Raw genomic sequence first — 21,588 nt, 5'->3', positions numbered from 1 at the left:
TGCTTCCGAAGATAAGCAGCCTTCAATAAACCATCTGAAACCCTTCTGGGACTTGAAGGTTGTTCTGTGATTCATTTTCAATATGCTTTTCACTGGATTTCAACTGCAACATGAATTATAGCTTTCATGTTGCAATAATTCTGCATTTCAAATCCATGGTCCTATAATGCTAGTCACCTTCATTGGGATGCCCCTAGCTGAGAAATAATTCTGTCTTGGCTAGTGAAAAATGTGCTCTTTTTTGTGAATTCTAAGAATGGCTGTATTTCTGACTGCACTGGATTTAAATCCCCTCTCGGCCTTGAAGCCTTTTCTGGATGTAATTGAGCCAATAATATTTTTTTCTTAGCTGAACTGATCTTCACACCAAGTTAGAGGGGACATGCACCATCAGTCCACAATATTTTATAGAAATCTTTGGGCTCATCTGGTGCAAATGTGTCTTGGAACAGGCTTGAAACTACGGCCGTTGATCACATAGCCTCATCTTGCCTCATCTGTGTCAGCACCACTGCCACTCCTAGAAGGTCACACAGCTCCATGCTAGTTCCTGGCCATTGTGGGTTCATTTGCAGATATCAGAATGAGTTACCCATACAACTAGCATGAGGGAAGAGTCAATCCTCCCTCCTTCTTAGTCACAAAGGTGTCTTATTCTGACATTGGTGGAGGTACCCATGTAAATGGAAAGGATGGAATACGATCTGGTTATGAGAGTAGATCTGTCATGAAGAAGGAGGAAGGATTGCCCCCTTTCTTCATGCTGGTTGTGTGGCCACCCCATTCTGATGTTGATAGAGTTACCTATGATCAGGCCCGTAGCTAGGATTTCGATTCGGGGGCTGAGTTTGGGGGGAGGGGCTGAGTTTCGGGGGGGGGGTTCAGGGGGGCTGAATTTCGGGGGGAGAGCTGAGTCTGAGTGAAAGAGGGTCTACCCTAGCAAACCTTTTGTATCACTACCCCAATACCCCCATGCATATGGGATATATTGAGTATGGTGATCAGATCATGATATGAATAAACATAACAGTTTAAATAATGCACCAGTAAGGCCTTTTCGCGAACCACCATGAGAATTTCTGGGGGGGGGGGGCTGAAGCCCATCAAGACCCCCCCCCCCCCCCCCCCGGCTACATGCCTGCCTATGATGGTGAGGTGCTCACACAGATTTACATGACCAACTGAGAGTAGTAGTCATGGTGACATGGCCACAGTCCATCTCCTGTCCCTCTGCTGATGAGTGCAGGGAAAGGATGATGGTGGATTGGGCCAAAGTGGACCCACTCCAGCTTTTCATATTGAAGTTGCAGGACACTCTGCCATTTCCAGGAAACTCTTTGCCCTAAACCCCTAGGATACTTTTCTGGAAGGAGCTTTTCATCATATATAATAATAATAATAATAATAATAATAATAATAATAATAATAATTCATTTGTACCCCACCACCATCTCCCCAAAAGGACTTGGGGTGGCTAACAAAGCACTCAAGGAGCCACACATAAAATAGAATTACATATCATCAAAACAATACACAATTTGACTGAATACAAACAATGGACAACATCAATCGATATTTTTTTTAAAAAAAATCTAAAACTAAGTAATTCCTGTGGGTCATTGGGTTTCTTCAAACACAAGCTTGACCATAGTACATTGTTCCAGGTTAAAGACCTGTGTAAATATCCATGTTTTTAGGCTTGGAGGTTTGGAGATTTGAGGCTAATCTAATCTCTCTAGGGACGGCATTCTAAAGCTGCGGAGTCACCACCAAGAAGGCCTTCTCTCTTATCCCCACCAACCACACCTGTGACATTGGTGGGACTGAGAGAAGGGCCTCCCCAGCAGATCTCAAGGCCCACACCAGTTCATGGAAGGAAATGCAGTCTTGAAGATAGCTTGCACCCAAAGCGTATAGGGCTTTAAACCTGCACTTTGAATTGAGCCCGGAAACTTGTCAGCAGCCAGTGGAGCTGCTTCAATAGGGGCATTGTATGCTCCCTATAGCTAGCCCCAGTTAGTAATCTGGCAGCTGACCTTTATACTACTTGCAGTTTCCAAGCTGTCTTTAAAGGCAGTCCCACATAGAGTGCATTATAGTAGTCCATTCTGTATGTATCTAAGGTGTGGACCACCATGGCCAAGTCAGGCTTCTCGAGGTATGGTTGCAGCTGACCGTACATCCAGCCTTCCATTTGAAGACATCCAGCCTTTCATTTGAGGCAAATCTGAGATTTTGGACTAGTTTTGACCATGTCTTTTAGGCTAAATTAAATTCATGCTAAATTTAGACATAACTTTAAATTGATGTTGCTTACATGCTTCCCTGAAATCCCACAATGTAGGGCAGCACGCAAATATTTAACATTTAAAATTTTGAAGTACCCTTGAATCCTGCACAGGGCATTTTTGCTACCACCACCCTGAGTCAATTTAGGTATATGGGTGGCGGGGAGGAAATGGTTTCTTCTCATTCTCTTTTTTCAAAATAAGTACTCTGCCAAGTCTAAAATATCCATAGGGCTGCTGAACTCTCTGCCATAGAGTGTCTTTGGAGGCATTTGAGGACATTTATTATTATTTTCAGGAGATACTGGGGTGGCGGGGGGGGGGGGGAGAGAATGAGAGAGAGAGAGATTGAGAGAGAGAGAGAGAGAGAGAGAGAGAGAGAGAGAGAGAGATGGGTTTATATCCCTCCAAGGCTTCACTTTTACAGGAAAAAGGAAATGCAAAGATACAGAATGGGGGATGCCTGGCTTGAGTGCAGTACGTGTGAAAAAGATCTTGGAGTCCTTGTGGACAACAAGTTAAACATGAGCCAACAATGTGAGGTGGCGGCAAAAAAAAGCCAATGGGATTTTGGCCTGCATCAAGAGGAGCATCGTGTCTAGATCTAGGGAAGTAATGCTACCCCTCTATTCTGCTTTGGTTAGACCACACCTGGAATATTGTGTCCAATTCTGGGCACCACAATTCAAGAGAGATATTGACAAGCTGGAATGTGTCCAGAGGAAGGCAACTAAAATGATCAAGGGTCTGGAGAACAAGCCCTACGAGGAGCGGCTTAAGGAGCTGGGCATGTTTAGCCTAAAGAAGAGAAGGCTGAGAGGGGATATGATAGCCATGTATAAATATGTGAGAGGAAGCCACAGGGAGGAGGGAGCAAGCTTGTTTTCTGCTTCCTTGGAGACTAGGACACGGAACAATGGCTTCAAACTACAAGAAAGGAGATTCCATCTGAACATGAGGAAGAACTTCCTGGCTGTGAAAGCCGTTCAGCAGTGGAACTCTCTGCCCCGGAGTGTGGTGGAGGCTCCTTCTTTGGAAGCTTTTAAACAGGGGCTGGATGGCCAGCTGTCAGGGGTGATTTGAATGCAATATTCCTGCTTCTTGGCAAGGGGTTGGACTGGATGGCCCATGAGGTCTCTTACAACTCTTTGATTCTATGATTCTGTGATTCTAAGGCTCATGCAATCCCTAATTTTTGGGTTGCTCATCACAATGTAAAGAAACAAACAAGTGCACCACAGTCAATGATGTCCCAAGAGCGTCATTTTGATGTAGGGCCTTAGATGTGAAATGCCCTCTTCTTGGAGGCCCAACTGGTTTTAATATTTCTTTCCTTTTTTGTGCTCCTCTCTCAAGCCTTTAAGGCTTAGCTTCATTTTTGGTTCATTACACTGTGTGCAAGGGTTTTTGTTCTTCTTGTTGACTTGTTTTATTAACGTGCTTTATACCATATCCTCCCAATTGTTAGGCAACTGCAGTCCCTTTTGTCATCCCACTTTTTTCAGATTCTTTTCAAATATCTGTTTTCTCTCCTCCTTCCAGTGTTTCTGTTCCACTTCAGCAAACTGAGTTCAAAGTACAAAGTACTGTAATTTAAGTAAACCAATTGAGGTGCGTCTGTGAAATCTTCCCTTGCCCAGTAGACTCAAACAAAAGCAAACCTCTCCAGTGTTCTTCCTCATTTGTAACTTTTCCATCTTCCCACACTTCAATTTTGGTTGAACACTCTGATCCCACCTTTCACTATGACATGTCTGAACTTCTCCGAACTGCAGTTAGGATTGAAATAAGGAAGAAGCTAACTTTCTAAACTTATTGAGCCACCAAAGTGCATTTTCTGTGATTCAGGGATGTTGTTGTGCCCTCTTAAGCTGAGTCCTTCTCAGGGAAGAGACACTGCCCTCTGGTTGAACATTCAGCATCTCTAAGTCTGGTGTGTTTTTGTACAAGAAATAAGACTTAGGTTCTTATGGTTTTTTTCGGGCTATAGGGCCATGTTCTAGAGGCATTTCTCCTGACGTTTCGCCTGCATCTATGGCAAGCATCCTCAGAGGTAGTGAGGTCTGTTGGAATTAGGACAATGGGTTTATATTAGGGCTGGTCAATTCGTTTCGTTAATTTGTAATTCGTTAAAAAATTCGTTAATTTTTGAATTACGAAACGATTACAAAACTTTTTTTTTTAACCTGGAAGTGTTTTTAAATATCGAAACGGCAGGCGCCAAAAAATTTTGTATTTCCGTCCATTTCGGAAATACGTAAGATGGCCGCCTGCCGATGCTTGCTGGGAGCTCTCCTCTCTCGGCGCCGGCTGAGCAAGCGAGCGAGAGGGGCGAGCGAGCGGCGAGCGAGAGGGGCGAGCGAGCGGCGAGCGAGAGGGGCGAGCGAGCAGCGAGCGAGAGGGGCGGGCGAGCGAGCGGCGAGCGGGAGGGCCCGCCAGAGTGAGTGCCTGCCTTCCCTCCTTAATAATAATTTTAATTTCTCCTCCCTATTCTACTAAATTAATAATTAAATTTAAAAAATATTTTAAAAATATTGAAAAAAAAAGGGCGCCATCTTTACAAAATGTTTTGTAAATATTTACGAAATTTCGTAAATACCTAACCTTTTTTTGGAAAATTTTGTAATTATTTTAAATATCGAAACAAAAAAAAACCCCAATTACAAATCGATTTTAGAAACAAATTTTTGCGTTGTTACCCAGGCCTAGTTTATATATCTGTGGAAAGACTGAGGTGGGGCAAAGAGCTTTTCTCTGCTGGAGCTAGGTGTGAATGTTTCAACTGACCACCTTCATTAGCATTTAAAGGCCTGGCTGAGCCTGGGAAAATCTTTTGTTGAGAGGTGTTAAGATGTGCCTGGTTGTTTCCTCTCGGCTGTTTTGCTGTTGTAATTTTAGAGTTTTTTTTAATACTGGTAGCCAGATTTTGTTCATTTTCATGGTCTCTTCCTTTCTGTTGAAATTGTCCACATGCTTGTGTATTTCAATGGCTTCTCTGTGTAGTCTGACATGGTGGTTGTTGGTGTGGTCCAGCATTTCGGTGTTCTCAAATAATATGCTGTGTCCAGGCTGGTTCATCAGGTGCTCTGCTATGGCTGACTTCTCTGGTTGGAGTAGTCTGCAGTGCCTTTCATGTTCCTTGATTCGTGTTTGGGCAATGCTGCTGCGTTTGGTGGTCCCTATGTAGACTTGTCCATAGCTGCATGGTATATGGTAGACTCCTGCAGAGGTGAGAGGATCCCTCTTGTCCTTTGCTGAACGTAGCATTTGTTGGATTTTCTTGGTGGGTTTGTAGATTGTTTGTATGTTAATAAGACTTACCTGGGCCTTAGCTTCTGGCAGCAAAGTCTTTTGGGTCAGGCTTAGACAAGAACTCTCTGTTCAACAAAGTGCCTGAGTTCTAACCCTTGTGCTACTCTAAAAAGAATGTAATCATGGTTTGTTTACAAATCTGCACCTTTTCCCTTTGAAACTTTGATTTTGAAACAGTTGAAATCCAACTTACCAATGCCTTGAAAGATCTCTCCACCTAAACCTAACCCTGGCAAGACCTACGCAACCTTGAAGCCAACAGAAAATCGACAGTCACCTGGGAAGGTCAAGAGCTTGAACATTGTTTCCATCCTAAATATCTCGGTGTTGCCTTAGATCAAACACTAGCATATAGGAAACACTGCTTGAACACAAAGTAGCTGCACGCAATAACATCCTGCAGAAACTTACTGGCAGCACATGGGGTGCAGACCCAAATTAGTAAGAACATCATCCCTAGCCTTGTCTTACTCCACTGCCAAGTATGCCTGCCCTGTTCGGCATAGGTCTGCCCATGGCTACCAGTCTCCTCCCAGTAGACTCAAATCAAGGGAAAGCTATATGAGAACTACCACTCCTCTTGGTGTCCCTCCAGCAACAGCAAGGGTATTTATTTATTTATTTAAAAGTTTTGTATACCGGCCTTCTCACCTCTCTTGAGGGACTCAGACCGGTTTCCAACCATAATATCACATACAATCAATAAAACATCATAATACATATTACAGTAAAACATTAAAACAGCAATTACAATCAATAACTATAATGGTCAGTCGTCACACTAAAATTGTTGCTCATCATCCTCCATCCATATCTCAGGGTGTTGGCTCACTCGTCGAATGCCTGTCTCCATAACCAAGTCTTCACCTGTTTCCTAAATGTCAGGATAGACGGGGCGGTTCTGATCTCCAGTGGGAGAGAGTTCCAGAGTCGAGGGGCCACCTCCAAGAAGGCTCTGTCCCTCGTCCCCACCAGACACGCTTGCGAGGCCGGTGGGACCGAGAGCAGGGCCTCTCCAGACGATCTTAATAATCTTGATGGTTCATAGGGGAGAATACGTTCGGAGAGGCAAACAGGGCCGGAGTTGTTTAGGGCTTTATAGGTTAACACCAGCACTTTGTATACCTCTGGGCAGCTAAACCAGGAAATCTTAACTGGATGGCCCCCCACGAGGGTCTTCCTCCAGGGGCAAACCAAGAATGGGCAACTTGGAAGTCCCTGAACAGACTCAGAAGTGGAGTGGGCAGATCAAAAGAATCCCACACCTTGTGTGACTGTGGAGTAGAACAGACAACTCCACGTCTGTATGCTTGTCCACTATGCCCTGCCTCATGCACAGAGGAAGAATTGTCGGAAGCTACAGACAATGCCATTGCTGTTGCCCATTTTTGGTCAAAAGATATTTAGCCGCCTTCGCTCCTTCTGTGCCGTCGCGCTTGGGGCCTATTAGTCTTAATGAAGGAGGGATGGACGTGGCACTTTCCCCCCAAGGGATTGCTTCTTGCCCTCCTTTAGGAAACTGGAACTCCCAAAAACCCAAAACGCTGTAAAGAACTCAAAATAAGTTTTATTGATAACAAAGTCATTTCTTTAAAGCAATGAGCTGGAAAACTTCAGAGGGGTGAAGGAAAACATACGTTACAGTCTCAATAAGTTCTGGGTCCAAGAGGTTTGAAGCTGAGAAGCCTCACCAAGTTTCCTCTTTCCTCAATGGCTGTGAATGCCGGAGCAAACCACAACCCCAGTTCAGATGGCCTATGTCTTGAAGATTCAGGATCTTCCTCTGGAGCCAAAAGAACCAGCTTGAAGGCGCCTGGGTCTCCTCAATAATTGTCCAGGACGATCTGAACATAAAGCATGAGTCCCAGGGGTAAAAAACCTCAGAACTGTTGCTAAGAGGTAACTTAAATCAGGGTCCTTTAGAGTGAAGTCTTTTACTCACGTCCATGTGGTATGATCTCTGAAAGCAGAATGAAAAGAAAAGGAAGTTCTCCCCTCTTGCAGGAAGAGGTGGAGCCAAACAGTACTGATTGACAGCTACAAGCAACCAATCCATACAACTGTACACAAGCAAGGTAAAAAGGGGCAGGATTAAGCATAATACAACAGTTTACATCTTACAACTAACAGTTCTATACATAGGTGGCGCCACTCGCGCCGTCACACCTTCTATTTTTATCAGTTTTATACTAATTTATGCAATGCTTTTGATATGAAATAAATAAAATAACCTTTTCCCTAGGTGTTTACCAGATGTCAATATCAGAAGCATCCATCCCAGGAGAGGAAGCTGGAAGGGTAAAGGCCAAAGATCCCGATATTGGAGAAAATGGCTTAGTAACGTACAATATTATTGATGGAGACGGTGTTGAGATGTTTGAAATTACAACAGATTACGAGACTCAAGAAGGGGTTGTGAAGCTTAAGAAGGTAAGTAATGCGATCCTTTCATTCCAGTTAATGGATAATATACTTCATTTTCTTTCCATGCCTTGCAGAAAATATAATAGGCATAGATTATCACTCATCATAAAAAAATCACAGCAAATGCAGTTTTGGATAATTTGTTTATGAAGCTATGATTAACTTCCACCATCCCATTTTACTGTTATCTGCTAATGCCTAGAGCCAGAATGCAAAGAAAGAGATTATGAAAAGAAACTATTGATGCATAGAAGCTTCTTAACATCTTCTTAAAGTGAAGAAAGTAGATTATTCTTTTACTGATCTTCCACTTGAGAAATCAACACTGCTCACTTTTCAAAGTATATTGTGTATTAACTTGGAAATAAATGAGGGGATTGCTTTGCATATAATCAAGCATTCAAGTTGGCAGTTCTCTGTGAATTTTTCGATAATGTGAAAATTACAAGGGATTTCTTTTTTGTTCCTGTGTTTCAGATGAAAATGTAATTTTGGCTGTCAATATTACTTCCAAATGCATTTTATGTTGAGAGAAAGGAAAGAGGGGAAAACAGGGAGAGAACGCAAACCTAGGCAGAACTGCATTATACTCTTGTCAGGGAATTCAGCCTTCCTTGCTAAGCTACTTATTGGGTTTCTGTTTTGCAATTCATAAAGAAGTTGTCTTTCATTATATAGCTGATGTCACTTGAAATCACACCAACTATCCAATACAAAATACCAAATGAAAGCAGTAAGATATTCCTTTTAGTACCAAACCTTCAACCAACAATATAATCTGATCGTTCTCTCTGTATTTTACTTATTTATTTATTTATTTATTTATTTGCAGTTTTTATATTCCGCCATTCTCACCCCGCAGGGGACTCAGGGCGGATTACAGTATACACATATATGGCAAACATTCAATTCCAGTTTGACAAACAACATATACAGACAATACACAGAGGCTATTTAACTTTTTTCTGGCTGCCAGGGGAGCTGCTGTTTTCATCGTCCACCAGCGACACCGATGAAGTTCTTCTGCATTCCACATTCCACTGAGTCTTTTCTTTATGGCCTCATAAATTAGTTAATTTAGCCTCCCACACAAGGTAGTACCTTATTTTCCTACTTGACAGATGTAACTGTCTTTCGGGTTGCAAAGGTCGACAACAGGCTACACAATGGCTGGACACCCACTCCAACCCGGGCTGGTTCGAACTCATGACCTTTGGTCAGAGTGATCTTAATGCAGCTGACACTCAGCCAGCTGCGCCACAATCCCGGTGTACACAATCCGGTGTACTTGAAGTGTACACTTCTGAGGATCTCCTAAGCCATTTAAAAATGGTATTTCAGTGCTGCAGCATGGCTAGAGAGGAAATCCTCTTCCTCACATTTACCTTAGATTGGGATGTCCAACTCATTTTCATCGTAGGCTACATCAGCCTTATGGCTAGCTTCAAAGAACTATTGAATCAATGGATGGAGAATCCATGGATACAGAGGGACAACTATTTATTATATATAGTGGTTAGTATTCTTTTGTTTTTACCCAATTTGGGTACTCAGATGTTATTGAATGACATCGCTTTAGATTATCCATCATGCGGACTGGGGATAATGAAAACTACAACCCAACAGCACGTGTGGCTTTGAGGTTGGAGAAAGATTTAAAAATGTTTTAATATCAGACATCATATCCACAAGTCTTGTATTAGATTCAAACCTTTCTGTCCTGGCTAAAAAAACCCAAATCGCAGCCTTCCAATGCCGTTACACCAAGACACTTCTATAAAAACAAAACTATGATGTGCTGTTGCCTATGTCTGGGCGAACAGCCGGTGCTTTTCTTGAGAAGATTGAGGTTCTCAGTAACTGAGTCTATTACAAGTTCTGAACATCAAAAAGGATATTTATTTCTCAAAGTTGCAAACAGAACAGCCAATTGGTAAACCAAATATAGATATTTCTTCTTTCTCTTCTCCACCAGTTACTGAGTCAGCCTTTCCCCAAATGGCAAAGGGATCCAGGGATCCTTCACCCTAATCCAGAACTGTTGTCTTTTAGAAAGAACAAATATTTCCCTATCTATCTAAGCTCCAGATTAGCCTTGGAGATAAGGCAATTCAGTCTCTCTCTCTATAAGACTCTATAAAACTCAATTCTCAAAGCTCAATATCTATTTTTCTTTATACTCTATAACTCTCTTATAATCTATCTAACTATAATTCTTCTAATTCTTCTCAATAAACTTCTCAATTCCTATCTATAGCTCAATTAAGCTTATCTAACTATAATATCTCAATTAAGCTTATCTCAATTCTCAATTGTTTTTGCGGTGGTTGGTCGGAGCTACCTTTTCTGGCCACCAGCACATCAGATTCCTTCTTCAGAACTGAACAGGCAGGGAGGACTCCAAAATGGAAGTCTTTCCCTGGGAGCAGGGGCGGGCTCAAAGAGTTGCTCCCTAGGCAAATCATTGCAAAGAGTTTGCAGGCTGGCTTTTCCCGCCTTTGACTGTTAAACTCAGGGCAGATTACAATGTACATATACATGGCAAACATTTGATGCCATAGACATATAACATATATAGACAGACACTCAGAGGCTATTTAACATTCTAACTTTTGGCCACCAGGGGAGCTGTCCCTTCACCGTCCGTTTGTGACTTTGATGAAGTACTTCCTCATTCTTTGCATACTTCCTGGAGATTTTTATGGCCTCGTAAATCAGTTAAATTGTATTTCTTAAAATTGTTATTCATTTTAATTATTGTATTGCTTTATGTGTTTTTTTGCACAACAAGATATGTGCAGTGTGCCTAGGAATTCATTCATGGTTTTTTCAAATTATAATCCGGCCCTCCAACAGTTTGAGGGACTGTGAACTGGCCCTCTGTTTAAAAAGTTTGTGGACCCCTGAGTTAGATATTTTGCTGACAATGATTTTGTTGTTTTTAGGACACCAGTAGTGTCAGTACCTTTCTAGAGCATTACTTTTACACTTAATGTTAGTAAAGGACTGTCATACAAATTGTACATGTAAAACAGATTTGTTCATCCATTGCAGTGGTCCTCAACCTGTGGGTCCCCAGGTGTTTTGGCCTACAACTCCCAGAAGTCCCAACCAGTTTACCAGCTGTTAGGATTTCTGGAAGGCCAAAACAACAGGGGACCCACAGGTTGAGAATCACTAATCCATTACTTTAAGCAAGAGGTTTCATCTATATATTTTGGATCACAACTTTCACAATCCCTTATCACTGGTCTTGTTAAATGGGGCTGTTGTAAGTTTTGAACTTGAAAATCTGGTGTGTTAAAATTTTCTCATTGCTCTAAATTTAAGTATTCAAAATATGAAATTAATAACAAAACCCAAGTGTGTTATCTAGAAAAGCATCCTAACCATTGATTCTCATAAACTATGTTCCTGTTTCTTTCAGCATGTTGATTATGAAACTAAAAGGATCTACAGTCTGAAGGTAGAAGCAGCCAATATACACATTGACCCAAAATTTATCAGCAATGGACCATTCAAGGATACTGTTACAGTGAAAATCAATGTGGAAGATGCCGATGAGCCACCAATATTTTTTGCACCATCTTATATTCTAGAAGTGGAAGAGAACGCGGGCCCTGGTGCTTCAGTTGGGAGGGTACATGCCAAAGACCCTGATGCAAAAAACAGCCCAGTAAGGTATGCAGTTGGAATGATGGCTTAAGAGATAAAATTAAGCAAATTAGGAGTTTGTTGTCTAGCCCTAAGAAATTAGCTTTGAACTGTATTAAATGGTCAGTGTAGATGAGGCTATAAACTCATAGGTCTGATTGGCTCAACGTAGTAAATCAGCTCCCTGCATGGGGAGCTATGCTCAGCGGAGCCATCTGCAACCTCCTGCCATACTGAACATCAGGAAGAATCACAGATGCACTTGGCAGCATCTTCAAACAGGAAATGATCGTGTCATTGTTGAAAGCTCTAATGCCGTGACCCCTTAATACAGTTCCTCATATTGTGGTGACCCCCAACCATAACATTATTTTCGTTGCTACTTCATCACTGTAAACTTGCTACTGCTTTCAATTGTAATGTAAATATCAGATATGCAGGATGTATTTTCATTCACTTGACTAAATTTGGCACAAATATCCGATACACCCAAATTTGAATACTGGTGAGTTTTGTAGGTATTTATTTTGTCATTTGGGAGTTGTAGTTGCTGGGATTTATAGTTCACCTACAATCAAAGAGTATTCTGAACTCCACCAACAATGGAATTGAACCAGACTTGGAACACAGAAGTCCGATGACCAACAGAACACAGGAAGGGTTTGCTGGGCATCGACCTTGAGTTTTGGAGCTGTAGTTCACCTACATCCAGAGAGCACTGTGGATTCACACAATGATGGATCTGGACCAAATTTGGCACAATTACTCAATATGCCCAAATTTGAACACTGGTGGAGTTTGGGAAAAATAGACCTTGACATTTGAGAGTTATAGTTGCTGGGATTTATAGTTCACCTACAATCAAAGGAAATTCTGAACCTCAACAACAATGGAATTGAGCCACAGAACCCACATGACCAACAGGAAATACTGTGTTTTCTGATGGTCTTTGGCGACCCCTCTGACACTCCCTGACCCCCTGAAACACCGCTCTAAAGGACCTCAGTGGATTGTTGCTGTTTGGGTTTTTTTTGGGGGGGGGGGATTATTTTTTTATTGAAAGAGAAAAATCACAAAATAACTAACAAAAACAAGTAAACTAATTATAAAATTATACATTTTTTTAAAAAAAACCACACTAATCTAGACTCTGTCTACACTGCTATTATAATGCATATTGAACTGTATTATATGGTCAGTGTAAACTCATGTAACACAGATTAACTGTATTGAACTGAATTATAGGTTTTAAAATTTTTATTCACTGGTTTGATGATTTTATATATAGTGTAATGTGATGTTTTAATTTTATTGATGTATGTATTTTATATATGGCATCGAATTGTGCCGATTGTTCGCTGCCCTGAGCCGCCTTTGGGCTGATATGGGCAGGGTAAAAATGATATAAATAAATAAATAAACTGACCAAATAAGGCAGTTCAATCTGCATTACAATGGCAGTGCAGATGGAGCTCTCTTTTCTAATACTACTATAGTACAACAAAAATCCATTACAAATGATAGCACAGAAAACATATAAACCTGGAAAATAAAAAATAGCCAGCCCACAGAAATACACAGAAAATATACATACTAAATCAAGAATAAGTAACAAACATACAAAATAATCTACAAACCTCTTACTCCCGGGCTAATGGTTTTTAGTTCTCAGTAGTCTGCACACACACACACACACACACATATATATACACACACGCGTACATATATACATACACACATTTTATTTATATTCCACTCTTTTCCCTGAGGGGATTCAGAGCAGATTACAGTATATAAACAGACAAAGGCAAATATTCAATGCCTTGTTACAATGAAATACAATGAGACACAAATAACACAGACAAAGGCAAAGGCTTCTCCTTTCATTTCCAGCACTGGAACAGTGTTCATCTCTAGCTCTGGGAGAGGTGCTCATCTCCATTTCCAAACTAAGGAGCCTGCATTTTCTGTAGACACCTCCTGGTCGTGTAGCCAGCATGACTGCATGGATTGTCTTTTTGCCTTTTCCCGCCAAAGCAGTACCTATTGATCTAATCACATTTGTTGCTATCGAAATGACTAAACAATACTGACTTCTAAAATGGAATCTCAGTCTGAATAGTCCCAGATCTGATCACATGCTCTGTAATCTACCTCACAACCTCAAACAACAAAGAGTTAAGGGAAAACTGCATACCATTCACACATATACAATATATTAAGAAATCTGAATTGCATACATAGCAAATTACTAGTATAGGAAACTTGTAGAAGGTTGCTATTTTAAACAGTTTGAATGACATGAACCGAGGGCACTGAATAATTTTTCTCTAATCGCTTACTTTGCACCCGCTTCTAGATATACAATTGATCGTCACACAGACCTTGACAGATACTTCAGCATCAGCCCAGAAGATGGTTCAATTACAACCACAAAAAACCTGGATAGGGAAGAAAAGGCCTGGCATAATATTTCAGTGATTGCATCTGAAGTCCGTAAGTATCCAAAGGAGTGTGATGGTTGGCAATTCTTTTTTTCTTATGATTTGTAGCATTTAGTAACATGGCAGTAGGTATTAGACATTGGAAAGAATATGGATAGATATCTAGATGAAAATGTCCTATACCAAGTGGTGGAAATCTCTAACAAGGAAAATCTTGGACAGACAAAAATCTTCACAGTATTATGTTTGTGCTACCAGCTGTTAGGAATGATGGGAGTTGAAGTCCAAAACACCCGGAGGGCCTTTCTACCAGGCAGAAAGGCACAATCCATTTTCTCCAGATGTCCAATTAATATGCTTCCAATTAATATGCAACCAAATATACTATAATACTTACTTACTTTAGCCCTCTTCACAGATTCCATGACTTTATTTATTATAGACTGATTAAATGCCATAGCTTGCTTGTGCCATCCACCCAGACGCTATATAAAATAAAACTGTGATGTGCTTCTCTCTATGTCTGAGCGAACTGCGGGTGTCTTTCTTGAGAAGCTTGAGATACTCAGCAACTGAGGCTATTACTGGTTTTAAACATTAAAAAAGGATATTTATTTACACAAAGTCCTTGCAGACTTGGCACAATTCATCAAAGTTACAAACAGTCAATTAGTAAAGCATAGAGACGAGTTTTCCTTTCCTCCAAAAAGTAAAAGGAATTCTGGAATCCCTTACCCTGAGCTCCAATGGTCAGAAAAAAGCAGGTTTTTTCCTTATCAAAGTTAGCTTTGGAGGCAAATGCTCAGTACTATCTATCTAACTCAATAGTTCTTTCTCAATAAACTCAGTACTCAATACTTTCTCAATAGCTTTTCTATTAATCTATCTATAATTTCTCTATATCGCTTAATACACAATATACTATCTACTAGGGCTGGGCGGTTTCGTAATTTCGTAATTCGTTAAAATTTCGTTATTTTTTTATAACGAAGCGATATTGAACCATTCAGGAGCAACTAAAAAACGAAACAATTTTTTCCAATTCGTTTCGTAATTGTTTCGTTATTGATTCGTTATTGATTCGTTATTGATTCGTAAATGTTTCGTTATTATTTCCGCATGTCTGGTGCAAGTTTTAGGGTTGCTGTTTGTTTTCTCAGTGAAAAAAATTATAATATCACACCAACAGTCAACAACAGAGGGAGAGGGAAGCTTCAGAAGTTTTTTTAGCGTATTGCGCAATCGCGGCCGCCATTAACGAATTGATTCGTAATCGATTCGTAATTGTTTCGTAATTGTTTTATGATTTCCGAAATTTCGTAAATATCAAACTTTTTTTAAGGAAAATTTCGGAATTCTTTTAAATAACGAAACGCAAAAAAACCCTAAAAACGAATCGAGTTTAGAAACAAATTTTTCCGTGTTTGGACAGCCCTACTATCTATATTAACTTAATATAGGTTAATATACAATATACAATATATAATGTATAGCTTAACAATAGCACTCAATTTTTGCAATGGTTTTCTCAGAGCTACCTGCCTAACCATCAGCACTTCTGAAGTCTTTCCTCTAAACTGTAAAGGCAGGGGAGATTCCAAAATGGAGATCTCTTCCCTGGGAGAAAAGCCGGTCCCTAGACCCAAAAAGATACCTTTCTGAACCAATAGCTGCAAAGGAGGCCTGCAGACTGGCTTTGCAGACTCTGATACTGTTAACTTTCAGAGCTCTTGCAAAGCTGCAGCAGCCCTGGGAGAAAATGCAAGAGGGATCAACCTCAAGCAACTGTAAAGTAGGGCAAATCAGGCTCCTGGGAGACGGAACATTGCTGCCCAATGCATTATGGGAAATGTAGTTTAGCGCAGGCATATGGCTTAAATAAACTACTATAAATGGGGCTCCTTTCTCCCTCATTTTTAAAGCTATTGGGCTGAAACTTGCTACAATGGTAGAACACATTTTTTACTCTTTGCCTATCAAGTTTCATAACATTTCACTCATCAAACGAATTTTCTGGGAATTTTCTAAATTTTAAAAAACAACTTTTTTAGTGTATTGTCGAAGGCTTTCATGGCTGGAATCACTAGGTTCTTGTAGGTTTTTTCGGGCTATAGGGCCATGTTCTAGAGGCATTTCTCCTGACGTTTCGCCTGCATCTATAGCAAGCATCCTCAGAGGTAGTGAGGTCTGTTGGAAATAGGAAAATGGGTTTATATATCTGTGGAATGACTGGGGTGGGGCAAAGAGCTCTGCTGAAGCTAGGTGTGAATGTTTCAGCTGACCACCTTCATTTGCATTTGAAGGGCTGGCTGAGCCTGGGAAAATGTTCTGTTGAGAGGTGTTAACATTTTTTAGTAATTGCCTCTGCCTCCCCTTCCCTCCTCCATCAGCCCTGATTCGCTGCAGAGGCTTGCCAACATGTTTGGCTTCGCCTCTCAGCAGGGCTTGCTTGCCCTGTGAATTTTAGCTCCATCACATCTATATCCAAATATGCGAGGCGTAAGAATCGAAGGCTCTTTTGATGCAAAATTCCTAATATTGAAAGGGCAACAAGCAGGCATGTTGGAATCATAAAATCATAGAATCATAGAATCAAAGAGTTGGAAGAGACCTCATGGGCCATCCAGTCCAACCCCCTGCCAAGAAGCAGGAATATTGCATTCAAAACACCCCTGACAGATGGCCATCCAGCCCCTCTTTAAAAGCTTCCAAAGAAGGAGCCTCCACCACACTCCGGGGCAGAGAGTTCCACTGCTGAACAGCTCTCACAGTCAGGAAGTTCTTCCTCATGTTCAGATGGAATCTCCTCTCTTGTAGTTTGAAGCCATTGTTTCGCGTCCTAGTCTCCAAGGAAGCAGAAAACAAGCTTGCTCCCTCCTCCCTGTGACTTCCTCTCACATATTTATACATGGCTATCATATCTCCTCTCAGCCTTCTCTTCTTCAGTCTAAACATGCCCAGCTCCTTAAGCCGCTCAAAACTTGCTTCAAAAATGCTAAACATCCAAACTAAATTGAAGCCAAGGGTATTTCTGCATCAAACACAAGCCTAATGTGTTTCCTTTGGAGAAAATGTGTATTTTATAGTCCCTGAAAGCTGCAATTATCAAGGACTTTCTCAAAGCAGGGAGAAAAATGGTTAAATGAGTCATCTTTGTCCATCACCATAAAAATTCAAAGATTTTTCATCCTGGTTAGCCATTGTATTTCTTCATCTTGTGGCCAGATCAATTTACAGTCAGTGATGAGATATCTAGAATATGCTATCTCTCAGAGCGAATGCTGAAAATTAATCTGTCCATCTGAAAAAGAATTAACAATAAAAGCATTTTAGCCTTGCCATTCAGCCAGAACTCAATTTCAGTTGAGTTTATGGAATCAAATATTAACATGTGGGCTTTTGAAACATGACTTGATTTCATTAAGAAGTTGGGAAAATCTTACAAAGTGCAGAGCACAGGTCGAGCATCTCCGATCTTGAAATACTTAAAATCCAAAGTTGTCAGTGTGGGTGGCTGAGGTAGTGACATCTTTACTTTCTGGCAAACTTTATTTCATGCATAAAGTTATTAATATAAATATTAATCAAATAAATATATCACCAGGATTGTATATAAGTTATCCATCATTCTGCCAGCCTCTTTATGTTGGATAAGCAAGACTCTAATGTATTTCAAAATTTAAAAACTCTGACAGAGAACTTCAGGACTGGTACAATGAGATAATTGATTTTTATGTATGTATACAGTCCATTTATGTCCTGGCATTGAATGTTGAAAGGAGCCCCCGGTGGCGCAGTGGGTTAAACCCCTGTGCCGGCAGGCCTGAAGACCAACAAGTCACAGGTTCGAATCCGGGGAGAGGCAGATGAGCTCCCTCTATCAGCTCCAGCTCCTCATATGGGGACATGAGAGAAGCCTTCCACAAGGATGATAAAAACATCAAATCATCCGGGCATCCCCTGGGCAACGTCCTTTCAGACGGCCAATTTTCTCACACCAGAAGCGACTTGTAGTTTCTGAAGTCACTCCTGACACGACAAAAAAATTGGAATGTTTGCCATGTATATGTTGTGCTCTGCCCCGAGTCTCCGTCAGGGTGAGAAGGGCGTAGAATCATAGAGTTGGAAGAGACCTCATGGGCCATACAGTCCAAACCCCTGCCAAGAAGCAGGAAAATCAAATTCAAAGCACCCTCGACAGATGGCCATCCAGCCTCTGTTTAAAAGCTTCCAAAGAAGGAGCCTCTACCACACTCCACGGCAGAGAGTTCCACTGCTGAACAGCCCTCATAGTCAGGAAGTCCTTCCTCATATTCAGAAGGAATCTCCTTTCTTGTAGTTTGAAGCCGTTGTTCCGCGTCCTAGTCTCCAGGGCAGCAGAAAACAAGCTTGCTCCCTCCTCCCTATGACTTCCTCTCACGTATTTATACATGGCAGAATATAAATGTTTTAAATAAATAATAAAATAAATAAATGTCCAATGTTTTGTTATGTTGTTTATGTTAGATGTATTATAGTTCACTGACTTTAATCTATTATTTCATGTTTTTTTCGTTATATGTTGTGTTTTATACTTTGTGAGGCACTGAATTTTGCCATTTACTTTGTTGTGAGCCGCTTTGAGCCCCCCTTGGGGAAAAGAAAAGTGGTATATAAATGAAAAAGGAAAGTAAACAAATAAATAAAAACCAGAACACTTTTGGTTTCAAGCATTTTACTAGAAGTTAAGATTGTCCGCACATTGCACCTATCCAAAAATCCTTATATATCACTCAGCATACTCAGCACTTTTTAATCTGTACCCATTACATTTGCCCGGCCTAGTTTTATTGTATCACGGTGTGTTGTTTTATTGTTTACGGTTATTGCTTTATGTTTTTGATTTCCTTTGTTTTATATGTAATTGTTATATTGCTGTTTTATTGTTGGCCCTGGCCTTTGTAAGCCGGATTGAGTCCTTCGGGAGATGCTAGCGGGGTACAAATAAAGACAATAATAATAATAATAATAATAATAATAATAATAATAATAATAAGCATTTTGGACAAGGGATATTGAATTTCTGTTAAAAAAAAAATATTGCTCTTTAAGTAGCGCAAAAGAATTGACCTCTGTTCAGAAACAAGAAGTATATAGATATCTTACCTTGACAATATACTGATTGTCAGTATACTGATATTGTACTATGCTAATAATATACTATATTGTATGTATATTAGGGCTGGGCGGTTTCGTTTTGTAATTTCGTAATTCGTTAAAAATTCATTATTTTTTTGATAATGAAGCGATAACGAACCATTCAGGAGCAACTAAAAAACGAAACGAATTTTTAAATTCGTTTCGTAATTGTTTCAAATTTGTTTTGTATTTGTTTCGTTATCGTTTTGAAATCGTTTCGTTATTATTTCCGCATGTCTGGGGCAAGTTTTATAGTTGTTGTTTGTTTAATCAGTGAAAAAAAATTATAAATATCACACCAACAGTCAACAACAGAGGGAGAGGGAAGCTTCAGAAGTTCCCCCTGTCCCATTTGGAGGTTTTTTAGCGTATTGCGCGGTCGCGTCCGCCATTAACGAATCGATTCGTTATTGTTTCGAAATTGTTTCGTATTGTTTTGTAATTTTACGAAATTTCGTAAATATCGAACTTTTTTAAAGAAAAATTTCGGAATTCTTTTAAAAAACAAAACGCAAAAAACCCCTAAAAACGAATCGATTTTAGAAACAAATTTTTCCGTGGTTGCCCAGCCCTAATGTATATATATATCTTGTAAGCCACTCTGAGTCCCCTTCAGGGTGGGAAGTGCAGCATATAACTGCCGTAAATAAATAATTTAATTTATTTCATTGTGTTGTTCCTTATTAGTAGTAGCATTTGTTGGAGCCCCGGGTGGTGCAATGGGTTAAACCCTTGTGCTGGTAGGACTGCTGACCAAAAGGTCGGAAGTTCGAATTTGGAGAGGGGGGGATGAGCTCTCGTCTGTCAGCTCCAGCTTCCCATGTGGGGACATGAGAGAAGCCTCCCACAAGGATGGTAAAACATCTGGGTGCCGCCTGGGCAACGTCCTTGCAGACTGCCAATTCTCTCACACCAGAAGAAACTTGCAGTTTCTCATGTCACTCCTGGCATGAAAAAAATAGTATTAGTATTTATATCTGACTTTTTGTTTACCAAAGGAAACACAAAGAGGCTAACACTAAAAAGCATAACAATGAGCGAATTAAAACCTAAAGCATATAAACATTAAAATAGAATTTCCCTAACTTCTCGATCGTTTTATAGACAATCGTCACCAGGAAGCCAAGGTTCCAGTGTCAATCAAGGTCCTTGATGTAAATGACAACGCTCCAGAATTTGCAACTCCCAATGAAACAGTTATTTGTGAAAAACCACAGCTACATGAGGTAATCTTTGTCACACATTTTTCAGTGGGGGTCGGCAGAGTTTACTGAACTGTGATTTTATATAAAACTGCAATTTGTCATATATTATGGTTTTTAAAAAAGTATTTCCATATCTCCATGTTCTACATTTTTCATGCAATTTTTTCCCACAAGAAAATTAATTAGAAAGATAATTGCAGCAAACTTGGTTTTGTGGATCTGGGTTGGGCCTATTTTATTTATTTATCATGTCAGGAACAACCAGACAATTGTATTACATTTTTAACAAAACAAAAAACAGACAAAACACAAAGTTTGCAAGTTTGGTAGTTGATTAAATGTCCTTTGACCAGTATCTGGTCACTTGGAGTGCCTCTGGTGTTGCTGCAAGAAGGTCCTCCATTGGGCATGTGGCAGGGCTCAAGTTGCATTGCAGCAGGTGGTCAGTGGTTTGCTCTTCTCCACACCCGCATGTCGTGGATTCCACTTGTGGCCCCATTTCTTAAGGTTGGCTCAGCATCTCAAGGTGCCACAACGCAGTCTGTTCAGGGCCCTCCAAGTTGCCCACTCTTCTGTGTGCCCGCGGGGGGGGGGGGAGTCTCTCATTTGGTATCAGCCATTGTTGACATTCTGGGTTTGAGCCTGCCACTTTTGGACTCTTGCTTTCTGGGGTGTTCCAGCGAGTGTCTCTGTAGATCTTAGAAAACTATTTCTTGATTTAAGTAGTTAACGTGCTGGCTGATACCCAAACAAGGGATGAGCTGGAGATGTCTCTGCCTTGGTCCTTTCACTATTGGCAGCTACTTCCCAGCGGATGTCAGGTGGTGCAATACCAGCTAGATAGTGTAGTTTCTCCAGTGGTGTAGGGCGCAGACACCCTGTGATAATGTGGCATGTCTCATTAAGAGCCACATCCACTGTTTTAGCGTGGTGAGATGTGTTCCATACTGGGCATGCATACTCAGCAGCAGAGCAGCATAGTGCAAGGCCAGATGTCTTCACTGTGTCTGGTTGTGATCTCCAGGTTGTGCCAGTCAGCTTTCGTATGATATTGTTTCTAGCGCCCACTTTTTGCTTGATATT

At 40.7% G+C, this 21,588-nt stretch overlaps 1 protein-coding gene across 2 annotated transcripts in view; it reads left to right on the top strand.

Annotated features, from left to right (window-relative positions):
* CDH11 (cadherin 11) overlaps positions 1 to 21,588 on the top strand; it is a 191,384-nt gene that overhangs the window by 147,066 nt on the left and 22,730 nt on the right. For both annotated transcript variants that reach the window (XM_060788438.2, XM_067471041.1), the window contains 4 exons: positions 7,843 to 8,030; positions 11,452 to 11,705; positions 14,038 to 14,174; positions 20,405 to 20,526. In XM_060788438.2, the coding sequence (XP_060644421.1) occupies positions 7,843 to 8,030; positions 11,452 to 11,705; positions 14,038 to 14,174; positions 20,405 to 20,526 (701 nt within the window). The remainder of the gene's footprint in view (positions 1 to 7,842; positions 8,031 to 11,451; positions 11,706 to 14,037; positions 14,175 to 20,404; positions 20,527 to 21,588) is intronic.

This window comes from Anolis sagrei, chromosome 8, assembly GCF_037176765.1.
Source record: "Anolis sagrei isolate rAnoSag1 chromosome 8, rAnoSag1.mat, whole genome shotgun sequence".
Lineage (NCBI taxonomy): Eukaryota > Metazoa > Chordata > Lepidosauria > Squamata > Dactyloidae > Anolis > Anolis sagrei.
This window is presented reverse-complemented; position numbering and strand designations above follow the sequence as displayed.